Source organism: Onychomys torridus, chromosome 2 (genome assembly GCF_903995425.1).
Source record: "Onychomys torridus chromosome 2, mOncTor1.1, whole genome shotgun sequence".
NCBI lineage: Eukaryota > Metazoa > Chordata > Mammalia > Rodentia > Cricetidae > Onychomys > Onychomys torridus.
The window spans coordinates 67,572,328-67,594,850 of record NC_050444.1 but is presented as its reverse complement, the minus strand read 5'-3'; the positions used below and the strand labels follow the sequence as shown (position 1 = coordinate 67,594,850).

Below are 22,523 nucleotides of genomic sequence, written 5' to 3'. Positions count from 1 at the left end.
GCAAAAGCACTTCCTAAAATAGGACCCGCTTCTTAGGAGCCACCCATGGAAAAAGGCTCAACAGTATATGTAACCACGAGTGTAACAGGATCCCATTTCTGTGATAGCTCATTATAAAATTACATAGGAAAATGGTGTGTATTCTCTGTAGACAAGAATGCGGTGAGACCGGACCTTGAATTGTCTCTGACTAGCGGATATGCAAAGTGGGTAGAATATTTTCAGGTTATTTAAACATGAAGATATTAAAAGATTTGCAGCATTTATTTGTTTGTTTATTATTTTTGAAGCAGAATCTCATGGAGCCCAAGCTGGCGTCAGAGTAGCAGAGGATAAACTTGAATTTCTGATCCTCCACCTCCTGAGTGCTGGGATTACAGGCACACTGCCATTATGCTTCCCTGGGGATAGAAGCCATGGCTTCATACAAGCTAGTCAAGCATTCTACCAACCATGCCACTTGTCCAGGTCTTTACCTGAAAACATCACAGGCTGTCTCATGGAAATACCCTGAAATGGAGAGTAAAATGCTCTGCACCCAGATGCCCGTGTGACAATGATAACAGATGTGGCAAACAGCAGGGCAAATTCAACAGTGTTAGTGTCCCTAAATTAAAGATGACTCAAAAAGCTAGCCTGTTAACATGCCAGACAAGGATGCCGACAATAAAATGTGAAGAATTTCAGACTGGAAGTTTCCTTGCTTAAATGAGGAAACAGTTCATTTGTGTATAGAGAATGGCCTAATAAAAGACAAAAACAAAACAAAACAAAAACCCTGTTTGCAGAGAAAGTTCTGGAATGGAACAGATCACAGTGTTAATGGTTTCATTTCTCTGGGGAGGTGTAGCTCGCTGGTCCAGCCAACCCCTTCTCCATAGCTTACACTCTTTTTATCGTCTCTTCAAGATTGCTCTACCCGAGGGCCAGAGTTTAGTTTCTAGCTCACATCTGCCTGTAACTTGAGCTCCGGGGCATCTGTCGCCCTCTTCTGGCATCCTCAGGCACCTGCACCCACGTACACACCTACACAAAGGCTCGCGCAATGCACATAACTCAGTGAAACCTCTTTGTCCCAAGTGCGAAATGCCCGCCAGGAAGGTCTGGGTGCAAGGTCCCAATTTTAAAAAGTGTCCTCTCTCGTTTCTCTCAGCTTTCCTTCGCCGCCACCACGCCTGTTCTTGCGGATAAGAAGAAATACCCATATTTCTTCCGGACGGTGCCCTCTGACAACGCGGTGAACCCGGCCATCCTGAAGCTGCTGAAGCACTTCCGGTGGCGGCGCGTGGGCACACTCACGCAGGATGTGCAGCGCTTCTCCGAGGTACTCCTGGCTCACATTTTCAGAGGCTTTCACGATGACATTTCCATGAATATGCGTCATTGTATCTAGCTCCAGTAACCTACCTGTCCCTCCTTCCCTCACCTTCTTCTCCCAAACTGTCCCCTTGGTCTGTCTCACACCGTTATCCTCTCTCGTCCTCCCTCTCCCCGATCTCTGCTCCCTTTCTTTACTCTTAACTCCTGTTCCGACTTTCTCTCCCACATCCCTTTTGGTTTAGAATTCAGCCTTCTAGAACTCATCTCCACATACACATTTAAACCCAAATGACTTCACACCACAGATGAATAATTTCGCCTTTCATTTGCTCTGCAGTGGGTCCTGGAGACCTTGATTGAACTCCTGTTTAATAGGGTGGTGTGTGCACTCAGATGGGTGCATTGTAGCTCATGGAACCAGAGCACTGGCGGTGTTCACAGCCTTGTACCTCACAGCCTCTACCTCAGGCCTATGTGTGAACGTTGACATCGTTTTTCTAAAAGTGAAGTTATAGGTTATTAAAACTGACTAGAATCCACTTTCAGGATGTTTGAAGATTCCCATATGTGCACCTCCTCATCAGCAGTGGGTGATGGCCCTCGGTGCAGTGTGTGGTCTGTCCCTTTTCTTTCCCTCATTTCCTCTGCCTCCTAGTATCCTGATCAAGTCATCCAGGGAGACTTAGAAGCCCCAGAGAGGCACCCTATGGGCCACAGGTCACAGAGGGTTACACATGAGAGTCCAGTGAGCAGGCAAACCTCCACATGAGCTGTATCCTGAGTTCTAGCAGGGCTTGAAAGGAGCAGGGCTGGGAGTCACAAGCTTGGATTCAGCAGATTCCACAAATCCCTTTCCGAAGCTCTATCTCCATTCAGCAACCATTTGATGGTTGCCTGTGAGAACCTGGAAAGGCCCCCCTCACAGCTCTGAGCTGTAGTTCCTGACCGCCCCCCCTGCAAAATAAGGACAACCCCTACCCCAGATCCCTCCCCCTGTGTGTGAACTGGCACTGTGAACTGTAAAGCCAGGCACAGAAAGGAGTTGGAAGTGCTTGGGAATGGAAGTGTTGGGCGGTGATCCCAGCCAGGCGTGAGTTCCCAGGCAAGCCCCTCAGTGAGGACCAAAGGGACCTTGACCTCCAGTGGGAACCACTCACTGCCAAACCCTGAAGAGGCTATTGCTGGCAGAGTCCTTTGTGGAACTGTGACAGGGCTAAGTCCTGCAGCGATTCAAGGGGTGCCTGCTCAAATAGCATCTTTGGCTGTGAGAGCCTAAAAAGTCCTTAGAGATACTTCCCCCAATCTCTTTATTTTGTAGAAGGGGAACTGAGGCCCACAGCAGGGAAGGCCAATGTTCAAAGTTTCAAAGTATCTCCAAGTCACAAAAGATTGTTCAAAGACAAACCGGGACTGGAGCCAGGAGGGTAGCTCAGTTGGTACAGTGCTTGCCTAGCATTCATGAAGCCCTGGATTCCACCCCAGTTTATTCCACATAAACTGGGTCATACACACCTGTAATCCCAGCACCAGAAAGGCAGAGACAATGACACCAGTGGTTTAAAGTCATGCCCTGCTACACAGCAAAATCAAGGTTTGCCTAGAGTATGTGAGACCCGTTTTAAAAAGGAAGGGAGGGAGGGAGGGAGGAAGAGAGGAGAGGAGAGGAGAGGAGAGGAGAGAAGAGAAGAGAAGAGAAGAGAAGAGAAGAGAAGAGAAGAGAAGAGAAGAGAAGAGGACTGAATTATAAAATCCTGAACCCTAGTTCAGACATCATTTCCTTTGCAGCCATAGCTTCCTGGAGTCATGGGGGAACTGCTGGTAGAGAGCCTTTGGGGTCTAAAACTCATGGAGCTTGGTCAAAAGAGTGCTAATGATCAGCCTGGCTGTCCCATTGAGTGCTTTGATGATCTCTAAGCTCTCTCCTGGCCAAGCTACCTTCCAATGCCATCATCACATTATTGGCTCTCCCGCCTCCCTCCTAAGGAGCCTGCCCTATAGGGGAAGGTGATGGTTCCCATATTGTAGATGAGGAACCGGAGACTGGAAGAGGGGCAGATGGCTTTGCCTGGTGTTCCAGTTGCTGGTCATTGTTTTTTCTATGACACTGTCCTCCATGAGATCAGGTACTGGCTGTTTGGTGCAATATCCCTGTCCCCACACAGCTGTGTCAGGGCTGTCTGCTGGGGTCTTGGCATAGCAGTGGGAAGACTCCTTTCCAGAGCACAGGGTGTAGCTCAGTGACATTGCTGGCAAGGACCCTTCTTGATTAAAACTCTCAGCCCAGCTGACTCCTCTCTGCCTGAGAACCTTGGCATCCTCGCCAGGCGTCTGGGCTCCACCACTGGAGTGCAGCTGCTGGACCCTGGCCAGGGGCTAACAGCTTCTCAGGAGTACAGAGGAAAGTGGATTCCTTTTACAGAACCAGACAATTGGCGGCATCAACCACTTCTGTTCCAGATAGATGCAATGGAAGGAAGGGACCTAAAGGGTAAGTCAGCCTGAGGTTGGAGGGGTGGGCATAATCCCAGAATTCATTACTGTGGTACTGGCACTATGAACCAAGTAGAGTCTGAGGGCCATCCCAGCCATGGCAGCAGCTGCTCCTGCAAGCCCATAGTTCCTATTGTGTGAAAATACACCTGGGGAGATTTGAACAAAGATCTACTTACCCCAGATAGGAAACCAATGACAGAGAGAGGATACCACCAGAGCCCAGTTGGTGGAGTACCAATGAGTGTACTTGGGTTACTTATAAGGTTATAGATGAGGGGTTACCTACAGGAGCAGAAATACTCAAAGACTGCTGTGATCACCAAAGTCCACCACAACATGAATGACGGCTCACAGAGGCTGGAAACCTGGAGCATATACAGCTTAACAAATCAGAGCGTCTTCTCCAAGCAGCTCAGTTGGCCTGAGCCTCTTCTAGGCAGGTCTGCTGGTCATCATTCAGCAGTCTGTACTTCATATATAAGCCTGAGGAAGGAAAAGTCTAGTGAGTCTGTTCGATTTTAGGGACTTCCTGAAGCCTTTGAGTTGTTTGCTTTCTGTTCTTAAAGAGCTTCCATGTAGGATGAAATGTTCTACCTCCTTTTAGGATATCCTGCATCTTAAGAAGCTTTCCTCCAAAATGGAATGCTTTATCTCAGAGGAAATAGCTATGCAACAGTCCCCATGAGTCAAGGCTGGTGCTTAATGGCCCCCAGGCAATGTTGCCTAGATCTGGCTCAGACAAGTGAATCTTTAGGTCCAACTTTACAGGCTGTGAGTCCTCAGGAAGTGCCCTTCTGAGCTGACTCCCAAGTGTGTCAGATCTAGAAATGCAGCTGAGACAACAAAGGATTTGTGGCTAGAAAGACTTAAATCCATGTCCTCTCTAGATTAGAAACTGTAAAGCCAGAAGAGAAATGACTCAATACCAGGCAGACCCGTCTGTAAGCCTGGCTTTGTGGGCAATGCTGTGGCTCCACAGGCTTGCTTCAACTTACAGAGGTGGGGTTTCCCTGTCTAAGAGAAGATGTGGCTCTGGGAGACAGTGGTACAGACAGCAAAATGAAATTGAAAGAGCCCCATATAGGGGGTGCTCATCCAGGGGTCATTCACTGTCCCAGGAATTCAAGAGGCAAGCTCTGGGAACATATGTCTATTCACTCAAAGAATGACAATGTAGCCACTGTGTGCCAGACCCCATGCTCAATGATGTAGCCTCAGGGTTATCAGCTCTCGGGCTTCCTGAACTGGCTTAGTTCTTGCTGCTCATTGCAATCATCAAGGGAATTCTCTTTCCTCCCTTCCCTCCATGTATATGTATTCATGTGTATGTATGTGCACATGTGTGCATTCAGAAGCCAGAGGTCGATGTCAGGTGTCTCCTTCAATCACTCTCCACCTTGTTTTTTGAGGCAGGGTCTCTCACTGAACCCAGAGCTTACAGGTTCAGCTGGGTTGGCAGGCAACCAGCCCAGGGGTCGACTTGTCTCCATCTCCCTGCAGAGGGATTGCAAGTACATGCCACTGCACCTGATGTTCCACATGGGTGCTGAGATCTGAACTCAGGTCCTCATGCTTGCACAGGAAGCACTTGACTGACCTAGCCACCTTCCCACCCCTGTTTTGTTTTGGTTGGTGAGTTGGGTTGGGTTTTGGACATAGGGTCTCACTGTGCAGCTTTGGCCTCTATCCTCCAAGTGCTGAGATCATAGAAACACTTTTTTTTTTAAGTCCAACCTAAAATTTAGATCCCTTAAATTGGAAAGTCCAATTTGGCAGCTTTGTTGGGCTGTAGCTTTCCAGCTAGACAGTCTCCATTGCTAGCGTGTGTCAGTTACTTTAACAAACTTACACCGTTCTGCGCCTATCACTCCAAGCTCTCATTTGTGCCCATCTGTAATTAGCCCCACCCCCAGCCTCTCGTGACTGCTAAGACAACCTCTCCACATGACACAAATGACCAGCAAAGCTACCTCAGACAAATCACTCATGCTGTCTGAGTCTGTCTCCTTCTGTGAGGCAAATGAGCTGGGGCAGTTGCCTGGGAAGTGCCTCAAGCTCAGAGCATTTAACTGGGTGAAGGGATGTCCATGGACCCTGATGCTGCCATTCCCAGGGACACAGCCGTGGAACTTAGCCTTCATGTGCCACGCTTCATTTTGTTTGGTTTTTCATAAAGGTTCTATTGTTTTGCAGCAGTTTTAAGTTCTCAGAAAAACAGAAAGTAACATACAAAGCTGACCACCTGTGTGTCTCCATCCCACACACTTGCATAGCCTCCACCTCATCCACTGCCCCCTCCATAGAGTGATATTACTATACTCGATGATCTGACCCTGACTCATCTTCACCCAAAGCCCAGAGACTACTAGAGTGTAACCCACTGATGCACATTCTGCGTTTAAGCAAAGCTGCATCAGCATACAGCTTTGGTTCTAACATCACACAAGTCCCGTTTTCCTGACAGTGCTGGGCACTGAATCCAGGGTCTTGTTCATGCTAAGCAAGTGCATAAAATATTGTCACTGCTCTAAAATATCACGTCTCTGTGTTGGCATGTAGTCAATTCCCCCATATCTTTTCTTGGTTTGGTAACCACCTTCTGTTCAGTACTAATATTCCATTGTCTGGCTATGCCACAATTTACCACTTCTTACTGAAGGATATCTTGGTTGCTTCCAAGTTTGGGCAATTAAGAGTAATTCAACCATAAACACCATATGTAGATTTTTTTTTTATGTGGACATAATATTTTCAACACCACTGAGTAAAGACCAAGGAGTTGACTGCTGGGTCACACGGTAGGATTGTGTTTAGTTTTATGGGAAAATGTCTTCCAGTGTGACGGTGGCACTGTGCATTCCTACAGCAACAGTGGCATTGTTCTGACTCCACATCCTCACTGGTGTTTGGTGGTGCCAGTGCTCTGGGTTGGCCATTCTGAGAGGTGTGCAGTGGCATCTCACCATTTTAACTGGTATTAAACTGATGAAGTGGGATATAGAGCAGCTCCTTGCCTCTGTGTTCTCCATCTTGGTTTGGGGATGGGGTTGTATTGACAGTCTTCTCTCTCTTAGGAGTATTTGGGGTGAATAAGTACATTAGGAGAGTTCCAGTGTGAGGAAAGGTGCCTTGCTAGGCAGATGCAGTATGCAAAGGGAGCCATTGTTTTCAACATCTTCTGGAATCCAGTTCCTCATCTGGAGCTGGGTCCTCTGTCAACACAGCACGGTTCTCTACAAACAGGCTCCAAGACTTCCTACCTGGTCCTTGGTGATCTGAAAGGTTCTGGGGGTGACCTTTTCACACCAAAGTTCCCCTTCAAGTGGTGGGACCCACCATGGCCCTTGATCTGCCCATGATCAGAATATAGCCATCTGTGGAATCTCCTCTTCAAAGCCTCTGCCCTTTTGGGCCCTCCTAAGCCTTTTGGAACCTTCCCCAGGGCCAAGTGGCCATCTGCTCCATCACAGAGGTGGTGAGCCCCTTTGAAATACTGCTTGCTCTTTTGGAGAGAGCATCCTGGAACAAAGCCTGCAGCAGAAGACAGAAGGACCCCATGCACCGAAGCCACAGGCTCCTTTGTGAGAATCCCAACTCTTCCCTTCTCTTTAAGCAGGAATTGGACTCATAGCATGGGTAGCAAAGCCCAAAAGACCCTCTGAGGGCAGAAGCACCCTCCCCCATCTATCCATGTCCCCTCTCCTGTGAAATCTGTATGCTCAGTCCTCAGAGATCATTTCTCCCTGTATGGGCTCGTAGTGTGATGCAGATTAAGATACTTCCTGTCCACCTCATAGCCCCCTTACCGCTGGCCACTTCATCTCTATGGCCCATCCTGTGTGTGTTCTCTGTATTGTGTAGGTTCAATAAGGGCTCCCATTGAGGATTTCTGTTTAGTAAGGCATATTTGGAGGAGCTAACACTTCCTTCTTCTGGTACCTGCACCAGGAATAGTGAGGTGAGGATGGGAGATACAGAGAAATGCCAGCACCATCCTCCATGTATGTACCAACCCTGCCTCCTGCCCAAGCCACCAGGAACATTGAAAAGATGAGAGGATGGTTGGGGATTTAGCTCAGTGGTAGAGTGCTTGCCTAGCAAGCGCAAGGTCCTAGGTTTGATCCTCAGCTTAAAAAAAAAAAGAAAGAAAGAAAAAAAGAAAGTAAGTAAGAAAGGAAGGAAGGAAGGAAGGAAGGAAGGAAGAAAGAAAGGAAGAAAAGATGAGAGGAGCCAGTAGCTCAGATTCCCACAGGCATGATGTTATTTGTTGATGGCTTTTGGGAATCTGACATTGTTTGCTGATAAGAACCCTTCTAGGCATCTTAGTGGAAATCCTGAGCCAGCCACTGGAACCAGCAGCAACCTGGAGTTTGTCATATGATGCTTCTCATTGAGCACTGAGAAATTACATAGTGAGTACTGAATGATTGACACTTGGATCCTATACCTTCAGAATGGTGCAGTCCTATCCCTACTGCAGAGATTGCCCAAGTGTGGTACCAGGATCAGAAGCATCAATAGCATCGCTGGGCTTCACACCAGAACCACTGAGTCAGACATGAGGCACAGTGACAGATCTGAGCTAGTACTTGAGCACCACTATATTGGAGAAGTTAGCGGCCTTCAGATGACAACAGGCACAAAGTAGTCCGGGAGCACCAAGAACCTCTGATTTCTGTCCCTAACCCCACCCCCTACCCCTTAGTGGCTTGTCAGCACATCAGCAGATCTACCATTAGGAGACAGGAAGGGATGTGGAATGGGTCAGATTCTAGTCCAAATTACCTAGTGCCCTGCCCCTCACCCTCACTCTCAGCTGAAGAACTAACTGACACTTTTGATTGCCTTGCCTGCAACCCAAGCATACATCTACTTTGTTTCCCCCAAATCTGGCTCTGGGTGGAACTAAAGCCTGTGAGGCGGCTGCCAGGATCCACTCTATAGCCTGCCCATGCCAGGGGGGCTGTTTGCCTCTTTGGCACGCTGGAGAACAGAGCATGGTCTGAATCCAGGCTGTGACTTCTGCAACTTAATAGTGCTGTACTCATATTCCATATACTACAAAACGTGGAATTATTGCCAGCTCCTGGACTGCATTCCTGGATGTGCCTTAAGGTGGAAGCCTCATGAAGAAGTGAGGCCGGTGGAGGATGGAGGGAAGTACTGCTGGGGATGTGCAGACCTGGCAAAATGGTAATGGAGGTTTGGGAACCTAGAGTGAAGGTTCCTAGAGTGACCGGAGACCTTCACTCTTGAGTGTGGGGCAGGAGCCGGTCAATGGCTTTTCCTTGGAGCCTAACTTAGAGAAGATCTCCAGTGGGAGGGGCTTTGGTCTTCATGCTCTGCTATGACCCCATTGGGGCAGACCCTGGGCTTCACGTGGCATTTGTTCCTCCTTGTAAATGTATTCCATGGATGTGACCCTCTATTAGGTTCTCTGTGACACCCTTCCTTGCATAGTGGGGGACCACTCCAGCTGGAGAGAGCAGTTGCCCCTCAGTGTGTCCAGGGCCCAGTGCCTGTCACTTTGGTGGCAGTATGTATACCTTGGGACTTCTGGAAAGAAGGCAGAGCTCCATGTTGGATGCCTTGGTCTGCCTCAGAGCACCTGCCCGGGAACAGCTGGCTGTGCCTGTCCCCCTCTCTCCATCCCAGGACTGGGAGAACATGGCTGACAGCCATGGTGATGAAAGCCCCTGGGTCTGGCAGGTGTCCTCCCTGACACTCCACCAGGATCTCAAGGCCCTTTGCTCCAAACTGGAAAGAAAGGTCCCACTAGTCCCTTCTCACAGAGGCTGGGGTAGCTGTGTTAGGGTCACCCAGCAAAGGTCCACACAGATTCCAGAACATAGGGGTGATGGGAGGGGGTATGCCTTCTTTGAGACAGTCTCTGGGTTGTCCTTACTGCCCTCAAAGCTCTCCCAGGGATACTCCTGTGCCTCCTGCACCCCAGTAAGTTCCCAGGATGCCACTCTGGCCCTAGGAAGCAGCTACTCCATCAAGCCCTATGGAGAAGGAAGATGCCCCCGCCTTGTCACTTATGGCCACTTTCTGAGTACCTACTGTGTGCAAGTGATTCCATTAATCACCCAAAATGGTACATGTTTTAGAATGCTCTTGCCAAAGTATGACAGGCAAGACATATCAGGTGTATATGGGATCTCCAGGCTGCATCTGCCCCTTTGCAGAGGAGAGTCTAGGAGCCTTTGGCAAGCATTCTTGACTCTTTCTTATGCCCAGAGGCAAGCAGGTGGCTGTGTGGGCCAAGCAGCCCATCTCTCGGGGACTTCCTCTCAGACCTTTAGAACCCTTGCCATGGCATTTTGCATGTCATTTTATTGTTCCCCAGTTCTCAAATCTTGGAGACCAGCACCCCCCTCCACACCTGCTCACAGCATACTCCCAGGATGTCTGATTTCTAACAGGCCTCTGGGCTGGAAAGCAGCATTTGTGTAGATTCTGCAAAGCTATTCTGATACATTCTGACTGCAAGTTCTCCCCGAAGGCCCATCTGCCAGGCTTCAGGAGCATCAGGGCCTCTGAGAAAAGGAGTGGAGTGGGTATGGTGTGCAGAACCTAGAACCTTCAAGAAAGAGTGAATAGTTTATTGGGAGATCCAGCTGCAAGGAAGCTAAGTATCCTGTCAGCTAAAGGGAGCCACGGAACATTTTTTAAAGGGAGTAGGGTGGTCACAGTCCCAAGGGGCGATTGGGACAAGCAGACTCAAAGCCAGGAGACCAGCCAGAGGTAGGTTCCTGCCTTCATGAAAAAGAAAAGTTATAAAGCTGTGGTTACTCTTTGCATGTAAATGTCAAGTTTTCTTTTCTTTTTTAAAAATATTGATTATTATTTTCTAGCTGTAATACTGAAAAATCTTAAGGCAGGAACTTGGCAAAATAGCAGAGAAAAGAGGAAAATTAAAAATCAGTCATAACCCAATATGCTAGTCCACTTTTCTATATATAAAGTGAGAATATATAAAGAGAAAATGTCTATCCGGTTCATCTTTCTGGAGGTCCAGTGCCATAGCAGTAACATCAGCTGGCTAGTCAGAGCCACACTGTGCACTCAAGGGTGTGGGAAGGATGGGGTTAATTAACCCTCTCTTAAGGAAGCATCTAGTCCTTCTAAAAGGAATCCTTTTGGCGACCTAGTCACTTCTGACCAGGCCACATGTTTTCAAGGTCCGCACCTCCCACCACAGCCCCACAGAGGACAAGTCTCTACACATGGACCTCAGGAGGGTGAAGCCCACAAACCCCCTTAGCATCAGGCTCAGATCATGATGGTTTTCCTACTAACACAAAAAAGATCCATGGACATGAGTGGTGTCACCTTCCTGAGCATCCTCCCAGGTCAGCAAGTGTCCCCACCACCCTGACTCAGCACTGGGAAAGCACAGCTGCTTTTTCCTGGTCAAGTGACTAAGACCTTCCTTCCCATGTTCCAGAAATTCTGCAAATACTCTGCCTGCTGATGGCCTTCCAGAACTATTAGTACTTTTTTTTTCCTTCAAAACTTTTATTTGTCATTTCAAGATATTTTGGAATGAGGGAAGAGGCAGAGCTGTTTCCTGTCACCTCCATCCAGTCTCTGTTAAAAAAAAAAAAAGAAAGAAAGAAAGAAAGAAAGAAAGAAAGAAAGAAAGAAAGAAAGAAAGAAAGAAAGAAAATCCTGCTGTTGCACATGCTATCATTTCCTCAAGCGAGGCCTTGTTACAGAACACAGAGGTAACTGCCAGTTTTCACTGATTATACGCACAGATACAATGGACTCATATTGGAACGTCTGTCTGCGCATCTCTGATGATTTTCCAAGGATGGTTCCTAGAAATAGCACTCGTGAGTTTTGAACCTTTTGTGTGTATTGCCAAATTGTCCTCTGAATAGATCACACCAATGAGTTCCAGCTCTGCGTCAAGTATTCTCTCATCCCTGGCAACGGCTGTTTTAATTTGCATTTCTTTGATTACTGTTGAGATCTTTCCTAAGGATCCTCTTGTTTCTAATTTTCCTTTTGTGAGTTTGGCGGCTCATGTGATTGGCACTGTTTTCGGACTGTCCTTTCCTCACAGGTTTGTGAGCCTGTTTTATATGAGGCCACCGGCTCTTTGCCACATTTGTGGTAGGTGTCTGTTGATGTTTCATGTGTCCTTGAACCTTGGCTTTGATGTTACATGACACGTGGAGAATCTTGAGGTTTTATGTAGTTAGAGTTAGTCTAGCCGTGTTTCCCACCTTTAATGCTGTGCTGAGCTTGCTCGTTACAGGGGTTCTTGTGGCTACAGCTCTGTTTTCTTCTAGTGCACCTATCGCCGCATTTCAGCTTATGAGAGTCTGAAACATCAAATCTTTCTCCTCCTGCTCCCAGACACTCAATTATTCTTTCATCATTTAATGGCTGTATCTATTCCAGACTCATTTAAATGCCTATGCTAAAGCTGACCTTTAGAAAATAACATACATTTCTATATGCTTTTGGCCAGTTTTGCGGGGCAAAAATGTAGCCCAAGCCACAGATGTGATACTACATTTTCTTGTGGCTATGTTTTAAAATGTTAAAATAAATAGGTAAAATTAACTTTAATAATGCATTTCCTTGGCCGAAATATGTCCAAAATATTATCATGTCAGCACGTGTCACTAACCTCAATGAGTGCCCGGGGACTCAGTGGCACCGAGTGGAGCTGCACCAACTTCATCCTCTGTTCCTGCATTTAAACTTGTCTGTTGCTCTGAGCACCAACGTGGACCTGGTACCCTGTGTTTTAAGGGGTGCTCAGTTATAACATAGCTAAAGTACAATCCACTCTGCGTTGCTCACAGGCCTTATTTTCACCTAGTTGATTATGGAAAGGCTCCCAGCATGCTTTGGTACTCCTGCCTGAATTCTGGCCTCTCTGATCGCTCTGCTGAAAATGTGATGTCTCTGTAGCCCTTGGTATACGTTCACGAATATGGAATGTGGCTCGTTTGGTTCCTGATGAAGGAGCTTCATTTTCTTTATGTAGGTCCTTTCCCTTGGCTGTTGGGGTTATTTCTGTGTCCTGCATTAAGGACTGATTAGGGAGATGACATCTACTTTCCAGGATATTTTTAAAGTAGTTATTGCTGGCATATAGGAAAGCCATTGATCTCCGTGCACCTCTTAGGACTAGGATATTGAACATATTGCTTCTGGAAATCTATCCTTCCTTAATTCCCTTGAGTTTTCTAGGCAGTCAACAGCAACATCCACATAAAGAATGAACCTGCTTTGGTTTCCAGCATCACAGCATCCTTATCTTCTTGGTTTCTCACTGTGCCACCCTACATGGCTGTTCAGAGCAAACGGGTAGGTTTCGAGCTGGTTTCAAACATGTGTCTAACTCCAGCTGAGCTCCCCAGGGGCTGGGTGACTTTGGGCACATCATTTAATTTTCCCATGTCTCTGAAAGTGGGGCCATGCTCACATTACCTCAGGGGTTGTGAGTATTAAAACAGCTAATATGCATAAGGACTCAAGGATTTGAACAGCACCCGGGGGTCACCCACTGTCATTTGCCCTTGCTATTCATCATGTTGTGTCCACTAGACGTTAGAGTGATGTCTTCAAATAATGATAATACTGAGTAATCCTGTTTCATGCTTACCATTAACGAGAATGTCACTGGCAAGGTGTGATGCCAGTTGGGTATTCCTCACCATCTCAAGAGATGTTCTGCTCTCATTTACTCCATATGGGCATGTCAATCTTCAATCTACAAAACAGTGGCTGCTTAGACTCTAAATTGGTAGCCACAGTGTCTTTTCTTCCATGTATAAGTGTGAGAAATCATAGGCATTGGTCTTCTTGAATTCATCTCCCAATTCACTCACACAGCACATGTTTATAAAGTGCATCCAATTCCAGTCACAGGAACACAGCAGAGAATGGACTGTTCCATACCCACGGGGAATCTGCATCCTTATGCAGGGAAACAGACAAGAAGAGAAGCTGGCCAGTGACTCTTATGTGAAATGACAGCGTGTGCCAAAGAGATTAGTCAGGCAGGGTCAGGGGTTCCACTGGACAGTGCAGAGTGCGGTGAGGTGAGAACCTCCAGGATGCCTCCCAGTCAGCTTGTCAGGGATAGGAGAGCTCCAGAAGGAACAGCCGATAAGGGTGCTGGCATGAGGGGTCTGGTGTGAAAAGAAGTTACCATCAGAGGCCGTTATGGCTAGGGCAGATGGAGGAGGAACATGGAGGGACTGTTCAGTGTCTGGGAGGGGATCTGTGAACCTTCTAAGAGCCTGGCTGATGCTTTGAATCACCAGAGACTCTAACAGAGAGTGCTTTGGTTTCTTATTTACTTTGAAGAAAACAAATTAAAAATGGAAAACTATCCTAAAGTATTCAGTTAACTTTTCCATGGTACATCCACAGGGATACAACCATTATCCTACCTCATCTAGAACATGTCTTTGTCACCAAAGACTTTCCATATCCGTGTCCATTAGCCTTCATGCCCCCATCCCAGCCCTTGAGAACGGGTAATCTTTTTGTCTCAGTGGGATTTGCCTCTAATAGACTTGTTTATAAATGGAATCATAAAATATATTGCCCATTGAGCTGAACTTATTTCACTTAGCATAATGTTCTCAAGATATATCCATATAGCAACATGTATCACCACTTTGCTCTTTTTATGACCAAATAGTATTTCATTATGAGGCCATAACATATTTTTTTAATCCACCCATCAGGTGATATGTATTTTGCTTGTTTCTACCTTGCTCTGCCATGAACAGTACTGCCATAAATGCTTGTGTGTACTCGTTTTGGAGGGTGTACATATGTCCCTGATTCTTTTGCATGTGCATCCATCTAAGAACTGGACACACTGAGCCATATGGTAACTCTGTGTTTACATAAATGTTTGGAGAAATGGTTAAATCACTCTCTGATTGCACCAACATCCAAGCCATCTTCACATTCCCACCAACCATGTGTAAGGCTTCCAGCTTCTCCAGGTCCTTACCAGCACTTTTCCATTTAAAAAATTATAGCCACCCCTGTGGACGACAAATGGAGCCTCATTGCGGGTTTGGTGGTATTTCCCCTCAGATCTGTAAAGATGTTGAAAATCTTTGCGTGTTCTTCTGGACTCTTGTGTATACTCTTTTGAGATATGCGTATTTGGATCTTTTGTTTAATTTTTAATTGGGTTATTTGTCTCTTTTGATATTGGGTTGTAAGAATTCTTCATATAGCCTGGATATTAGATCCATAACAGATACTTGTGCCTCCTGACTCAAAGCTTAAAATGGGGGACATCCTGTTGAACTTGTAGACTGAAATGTAAGAACTAGATGGAGCAGATCAAAAATGTGTTTAAACATACCTACCCCAGCAAGCACTGTGGCTTAGCCTGCGCTGTCTTCTGTGTACTCTGACACTTACACTAGCCTACACATGTACAAAATGGTCTACACAGAGGATAATTTAAAATAAAATGTCAGGCTGGAGGTGTAGCTGAGTAAGTAGAGTGCTTGCCTAACATGCATGAGTCCCTGGGTTCAGGCCCCAGCACCACGTAAAACTGAGCATAGCCAGGCATGCCGTGCACTCCTTTAATCCCAGCACTTGTGAGGCAGAGGCAGGTGGATTTCTGTGAGTTTAAGGCTAGCCTGGTCTACATTATGAGTTCCAGGACAGCCAAGGCTATGGAAAGAGACCCTGTCCCAGAAACAAAACAAAGCAATCCATAGCTGAGCGTGGTGGCACCTGCCTATAATTCTAGCACTGCCAAGATGGAGGCAGGAGGCTCAGAAGTTTATGGTCATCTCTGGTTATATAGCAAGTTCTGGGCTGCCTTAAACCCTGCCTCAAAGTCAACCAACCAATGAATTAATTAGAAACAAAATATTAAGTAGTTAATGCCATTTATTGAACGTATGTAACTGAGAAGCAACAGTAACACGGGCTGCTGTGGAGAACGGATTTTTCACGCTTAGGCATATGTGGCTCGGTGGAACTGTGACTCTGTGGAACTGTGGCTGGACACTGCTCAGAGTCAGGGAGAGTACCATCCCATGTATCACTAGCCTGAGAGGGAAATACCAAAAGTCACTTTTGCACCATTGAAAATTCAAACACCCAGAAGTGGTCATTCACAGGCTGAGGACTGTCCTGATAAGATCTGAAGTGTTTCCTTGTGTACTGGGGATGTTTTCCACTTTCTTCATGAAGCCCTTTGTGAACACGCTTTTATATTTGAAGTCAAAGGTGTCTTTTGAAGCCAGGTGGTGGTGGTGCACACCTTTAATCCCAGCACTCAGGAGGCAGAGGCAAGAAGATCTCTGAGTTCAAGGCCAGCCTGGTCTGCAAGGTAAGTTCCAGGACAGACAGGGATACACAGAGAAACCCTGCCCGGGGTGGGGCTGTGGGGAGGAGTTTGCCTCAGTCCTCGGATTTAAGGAGCACTGTCTAGTCCAATGTCATTACATTTTCTTTGGTTTTAGTTTTTGTTCCGACGATTAGGAGCTCTGGTCACACACAGCCTTCTCTGAAATGAGCAGTGACTCCAGGGGCTAACCCAACACAAACCTGAAAAAGCCCACCGTCTGCGGCCCCTGCTTCCTGCTGGCACTTGGTGGCGCTGGTGGCACCGGTCTGCCGGGTATAGCTCTGATCCAGGTTCTCTGGGCACACTTCCCTGCACCTTCAGCCCCTCCTGTGAATCTAAAATCCTTCGTGACCTCTTCCTCTTCCCTCCTCCCCTCCCCCCTCCTCCCCTCCCCCTCCCCTCCCCTCCCCTCCTCCACCAGAAAGCATGTCTCTTAGGCTCCTTCCACTTTCCCATTTTCCCACCCCAGACTCCATGCATCTGCTTTATAAAACAGCCATCCTGATTGATGGAAGCCAAGTAGGGGGCGGAGCAAAAGCTAAGTTTTTGGTGACGCATCATTATCTTGTCCTGTAAAGCAAAGGGCAAACTCAGACCTTTTTTTGAGTCTTGTTGGTGTTCGCCATTTTCTGTTTTATCTTCTTTCGTTTTTCTCGTTATTAATATTTTCTCCATGCTGCCGTTCCTTTTCTAACTGGATTTCTTCACTCTTATCTTGGTTGCTCCGAAATGCATTTACAGAGTTAAGTTTATATTTGATCAGGGTTTTAGCCAATACTATACTTTTAGATAAATGCTGTTTCCTCACCATTACGATGAAGTATTTGTGCAGCTTTGTTTACATTTAAAATATTTGCTTCTACTTGTTTAATTTCCAATAAGGAACTGCAGGGATGTCTGTGGCAAACTCCAGAAGTTATGACACCGTTGGCCCCCTGCCTCCATCGTCTCTGATACTGGGCTTTTGTTCCGTTTTACTTCTTACATTATAGATATTCCTTGTCAACTGTAATCTGACCTATTGATTTTATTTTGAAACTACATGGCAGGAGCCATGATTTAACATTCAAATCCTCACTTAGCCAGCTAGTGTCTACTGACATGTCTGAACTGCTCTGCCTCTCCAGCACACGTGCATCTTCTATTAGGGTTTTGAATATACTATTTTTATTACTTTTTGAGAACTTCATACATGCATGCAATGTATTTTGATCACATCCAGCCCCCATTCTTACCCCTAACTTCTCCCAGACCCACCCTAGCACCTCTCAACTTCATGTTTTCTTTTTGTTGATTTTTTTTTTAAATAACAGATTCAGTCCCATTTGTACTGCCCATATGAACTTAGGTACCAGACCATCCACTGGAGAGAAAGCATACAAAAATCAGATATGCAGCCAACATGAGAAACCACACCAGAAAGTGGTCAATGAAAGTAGACCCAATGGAAGTCCAAGATTTCTACCAGAGGCCACACCCTTAAAACAGATTTCCCCTGGCCCAGAAGCCATCAACTGCCAATGGCTCCTCAGTTAGGGGTGGGGACTCCTTGGTTAGGGGTGGGGCTCCTCAGTTAGCACTGGGGGCTCCTCAGGGATGGGAGCTCCTTGTTAGGGGTAGGAGCTCCTGAACCCTTGCCCTCCCCATGCTGTGATATTGGCTGGTTTGATTTGTGCAGGTCTTGTGCAGGCAACCATAGCTACTGTTATACTGTTAGCTCATGAGTGCAGTGGTCCTGTCATTTCCAAAGACACTGTTTTGGTCTGATCCCCCCCCTCCCCCCCCGCAACCCCTGGCTCTTACTGCCCCGCCCCTTTCTCAATGGCCCTTAAGCCTTGGGAGGAGGGAGGATGATGTAGATGTCTCATTAGTGGCTTAGCATGAGGGCATCTTTAAGTCCTGGTTGTCAGGATGGTCACATGACTTTTCTGTCTACCTGGACCTTACATATGTCATAGCTTCTCTGTTGTCTCCTTTGAATGACAAGTTGTCCACCTGTCTTCTCCAAACCTCTCCAGACACTGCATCAAGGTTTAGTAACTCCAATTCAGTTGTTTTGTTGGTAACAGCCTTGCCCTGTATTAGCTACTTACAGAATTCTTCATCTTTGAAATGAAGAAAGGAAATATCACACATTTGATATTTGGATGCTTATTCTAAACCATGACTACTGCTTTCTTTGAGGAATTGGGTCTTTCAAAAATTTATTAAAACTCTATTATTAAGAACTTGCAAATTAAAAAAAAAAATCACATAGTGGAGTTAACCAGACCCCACAGCTGTCATCTCAGATAACTCCTGAACAGTTAGAACAGCCATCCTGGAACTGTGTGTTCACACAATTTTACAGTTTTGTTTTCAAATATATTTTATGTACTTATCCACCACCACCACTACACACAAAAACATTCCACACCATAGATCAAACTAGAAAAAGAGCTTTAGATCCTCTTTCATGGTGCAAGTGTGTGTTACCCACATCAGTTTTTCCTCATCGCCTAATACCCCTTTGTTCCCCATTCTGCATGTCTTACCTGTACCCACATGTACATTCATTTTCCACATAGAAGCGAAAGCATGTGGTTTTCTCTTTCTGAGAGTGCATTCTTTGCTTAACGTACATTCTAAGTCCATCCATTTTCATGAAAATGTGATTTCATTTTTCTTTAGAGCTGAGTAGTATCCCATTGTATATGTATCAGATTTTCACTATCCATTCATCTGTTAGACACCTAAGTTGGTTCCACTTCCTTGCTATAGTGAATAAAGCTATAACAAGCAGGACTGATAAACGTATCTGATATTTGTATACTTTTTCTAAAATGTGATTGCAGCTTTTGTTTGAAGACTTTGGTCTTCCTATTGTGAAAGTTTTCTTCTATTATATCTGTAATTATTTCTCTTTTGTTCTGGACCCTGCAAGGGTCCATCATCAGTGTCAACCTGGGTGGATTGAGAACTACCTAAGAAACATGCTTCTGGGCATGTCTGTGAGGGATTTCCTGAGAGGTTTAACTGAGGAGGAAAGACCTGCGGGAACACAGCTGGGGTCCAGTCCATAGGTCTGTTCCTGAACTGAATAAGGAGGAGAAAGTGAGCTGAGCACCCGCCTGCTAGCATTTCTCTCTGCTTCCTGATGCAGATGAATGTGACCAGCTGCCTCATGCCCCACTGCCATGCACCCGCCCAGCCACATGGACTGATGTCACCAGCTGCCTCATGCCCCACTGCCATGCACCCGCCCAGCCACATGGACTGATGTCACCAGCTGCCTCATGCCCCACTGCCATGCACCCGCCCAGCCACATGGACTGATGTCACCAGCTGCCTCATGCCCTGCTGCCGTACTTCCCCACTCCACATGTACCAAATCCTGTATTCCTTAAACTATGAACCAAAATAATCCTTTATTTCCTTCAAGGTGCTTTTGTCAAGAATTGTCACAGCTACAAGGAGAGTCATTACCGCCTCCACCCCTCTTAGAAATACGTCTAACTCCAGAGTGAGTCTCTGTAGTTACCCTTCATGTTGCTCTTTTCTCTCTGGCATCTTCATCTCCGCCCTTGCTGACCACATCCAGGAGATGCTACCTCCTAGTGACCTCAGATTATCCTCAACAACTGTTGGCGGTATTCTGTAACTAAGGTTTGCTTCTGATTGCTTCTAATGTGTCTTAACACCCATATTTGATCATCTAATTCTTCTCCTGCTATTGTTTTCTCAGCTCTACTGGGGTCCTTTGAATCCCAGTTTCTTTTATTATATCTAGCATTTCCAGCATTTCAGAGTTCTGGTTCTTTCGATTCTGAAGTACAAAACTCAATGTCACTGTTACCTTTTACTTCCGGCAGCAAATCTGTCCGTTGATGAAGTCCTCTCTGCTTATGTCCCCTGTTTGTCTCCTTCACCACTCATAGTTTCCACAGATTCCAAGGGCAGCCTGGCCCTTCCCTGACCCGGCTCGGCCTTGCATCAGTAGTGAACTCGTCCTGGGTCTCCACTGTTTCAGCTCTCTCTGCTAAACTCCTCACCTGAGTCTGAGATAAGACAAAACTCCATAGCCAGGGACAGGTGGCTGAGGGGCAAGGGGTTGCATGGTGCAGAACTGTATCCGTGCTTTCTCCTTGCAGGCAGGTAACATCTGCTCCAGATGTTCAGGGTCGCTGCTGCTGGCCTCTGCCCTCGATGCCCTTACCTGCAGTGTCTGGCAGGCACCTAGACTGTCCATGGGGAAACTGGACTTGGACAGCTCTGCTTGCCTGTTACCAGGCAGCATGGCCAAGCCATGGGCCAAGAGGGTGGGCTGCATGGAGAGAAGGGAGGATCCCCAGAGTGGGCTCTGTACCCCTCCTGTGACCCAGGCTATCCTCCAGCACTGAGCCATTCATCTCAGGCTATGTGGTCACCCCCCCCCAGCACGTTCACCGTCCCTACAGCACAGTGCCCCCTTCTTGGGAAGCAGGGCTGTGAGTCAGCTTTCAATCTGGTTTCCTTGGCATCATACCTAGCTGAGATTCCTCAAAATTGTTGGCATGTTGATGCTTCTCGCTCCTCTCTTTCCAACACTGAGGCAGATACTCCTATTTTTGTACTCCCTTGCAAGGTCCTTTCTGTCACTTGCAGAAGGAGGTAGCTTAGGTGGGAGGTGGACATCTGTGCTCAACTTTCCTGTCTTTATAGTTAAGATGGCCTCTTGCTTTGCACATTGGCGTATAGGCCGATGAGAAGTCCTTGGCGCTTCCTGCTCCATGGCCCTCCTAAGTTCTTCCCCTATGCTGACCCTCACGTCATCTGGTTTTATAGTTTTGGGGTGTTTTTGTTTTGTTTTGTTTTGTTTTGTTTTTCGAGACAGGGTTTCTCTGTGTGGCTTTGTGACTTTCCTGGGAACTGGCTTTGGAGACCAGGCTGGCCTCGAACTCACAGAGATCTGCCTGTCTCTGCCTCCCGAGTGCTGGGATTAAAGGCGTGCACCACCACTGCCCGGCTATAGTTTTGGTTTTGGTTTTGTTTTTTCTCCTGGGCATGTTCCCTCTCCCTCTCAAATTTCAAGTGAGCATGCCCTCAGATGAGAAATTCTCCTGCCAAACATGGCTTGCCAGGCTCGGGCAGTGCCTGCTGCCATTGCCAGGGAGGGATTCATCGTCTGGCAACCTGATCCATAGCCCAGCCTTCAGCAATATTGATGGCGCTTCCCTCACATCCTCCCTGCCCTGCCAAGGTTAAGACCTTCAAATGGAAACAGCAGAAGCCGTTCCCTGACTCCTGGTCCCCATGTGTCCCTTCCAGAAGCCATGTGTTTCACTAGAGAGCCATTTCAGATCCTTCTGGCACATTCATGTCTTGCTGGTGAGTCAGCAGCAGGGAGACAGGCGGTGGAGGGGTGGGGTGCACAGGCACCCCAGCTCGGCTTGGCAGCCCGCCCCAGAACACAGCACATCACACAATTTGCCGTATCCAGCCTGTGAACAGCTGCCTCTGGCCCTCTGTGGGGAGTCACCAAGCTGGCACAGCTGCTCCTCCTGGGGAGTAGTGAGAACATCTCTCCCACCAGGGGCATCTGCGCATCCCTTTGGGGTTTCATGGGGTGCAGGCTAGCTTGCTCCTGCAGGGACCACAGACTTCTTGGGTTTAGTTCAATGGCATTACCACCACTTGCCCCCCAAATCCTGAACCCCAAGCACGTTTTCTTACCCTCTTTGATTAGATCTCCCTGATATGACCACTGCCCCTCACACCTAGCGTGAATGATCCTGTTTTTAACTTTACAACCTCCCCAACACCCATAGGCTGTGGAGAGACCTTTTTTCAGAAGACAAAGGGGTTCCAAAGTTCTCTTGTTCACCTGGAGTGGTCAGGACAGAGGGATACAAGAAGCAGAGCCCTGGGACTCTAGGTCTGTGTGGTTCCCTCTCTCCCACAGCCTGCAGTGAGCACAGAACTGTGGGCTCAAGGTTATAAAAACACAGACATGTTCACTGCTTTGCGTGTGGCTTATGGCTTCTTTTGCAATATAACTGCAGGACTGAGTTGGGCCGGAGCCAGGAAGACTAGCAACTCCTAAACCACTCTGTCCCCTTTTGGGAAAAGATAGCTGCTCCTTGCTGTTGTGGACAAGAAATAAGACTGAAGTTAAGTCCTGGTTCAGTGTGTTCTGTGTGAGCTGTGTGACCTTAGGCAGCTGCCTCAACCTCTCTGTGTCTCATTATACTTACCCACAAATTGCTCATAACTATGCCTTTTAGGTCCACACCAGTGGCCAAAAGTGGCATCCTCACAAGAGCAAGGGACTAGGCATCGGAAGGGCACTGGGGACAGGGACACCACCGTCGCCCTTACCTTTCCA

The 22,523-nt window shown here is 47.1% G+C and overlaps 1 protein-coding gene across 1 annotated transcript in view; it reads left to right on the top strand.

Moving 5' to 3' along the window:
- The window catches only part of Gabbr2 (gamma-aminobutyric acid type B receptor subunit 2), a 353,724-nt gene that overhangs the window by 150,944 nt on the left and 180,257 nt on the right, over positions 1-22,523 (top strand). Inside the window, exon 3 of the mRNA XM_036177907.1 lies at positions 1,154-1,324. Coding sequence (XP_036033800.1) covers positions 1,154-1,324 — 171 coding nt within the window. The remainder of the gene's footprint in view (positions 1-1,153; positions 1,325-22,523) is intronic.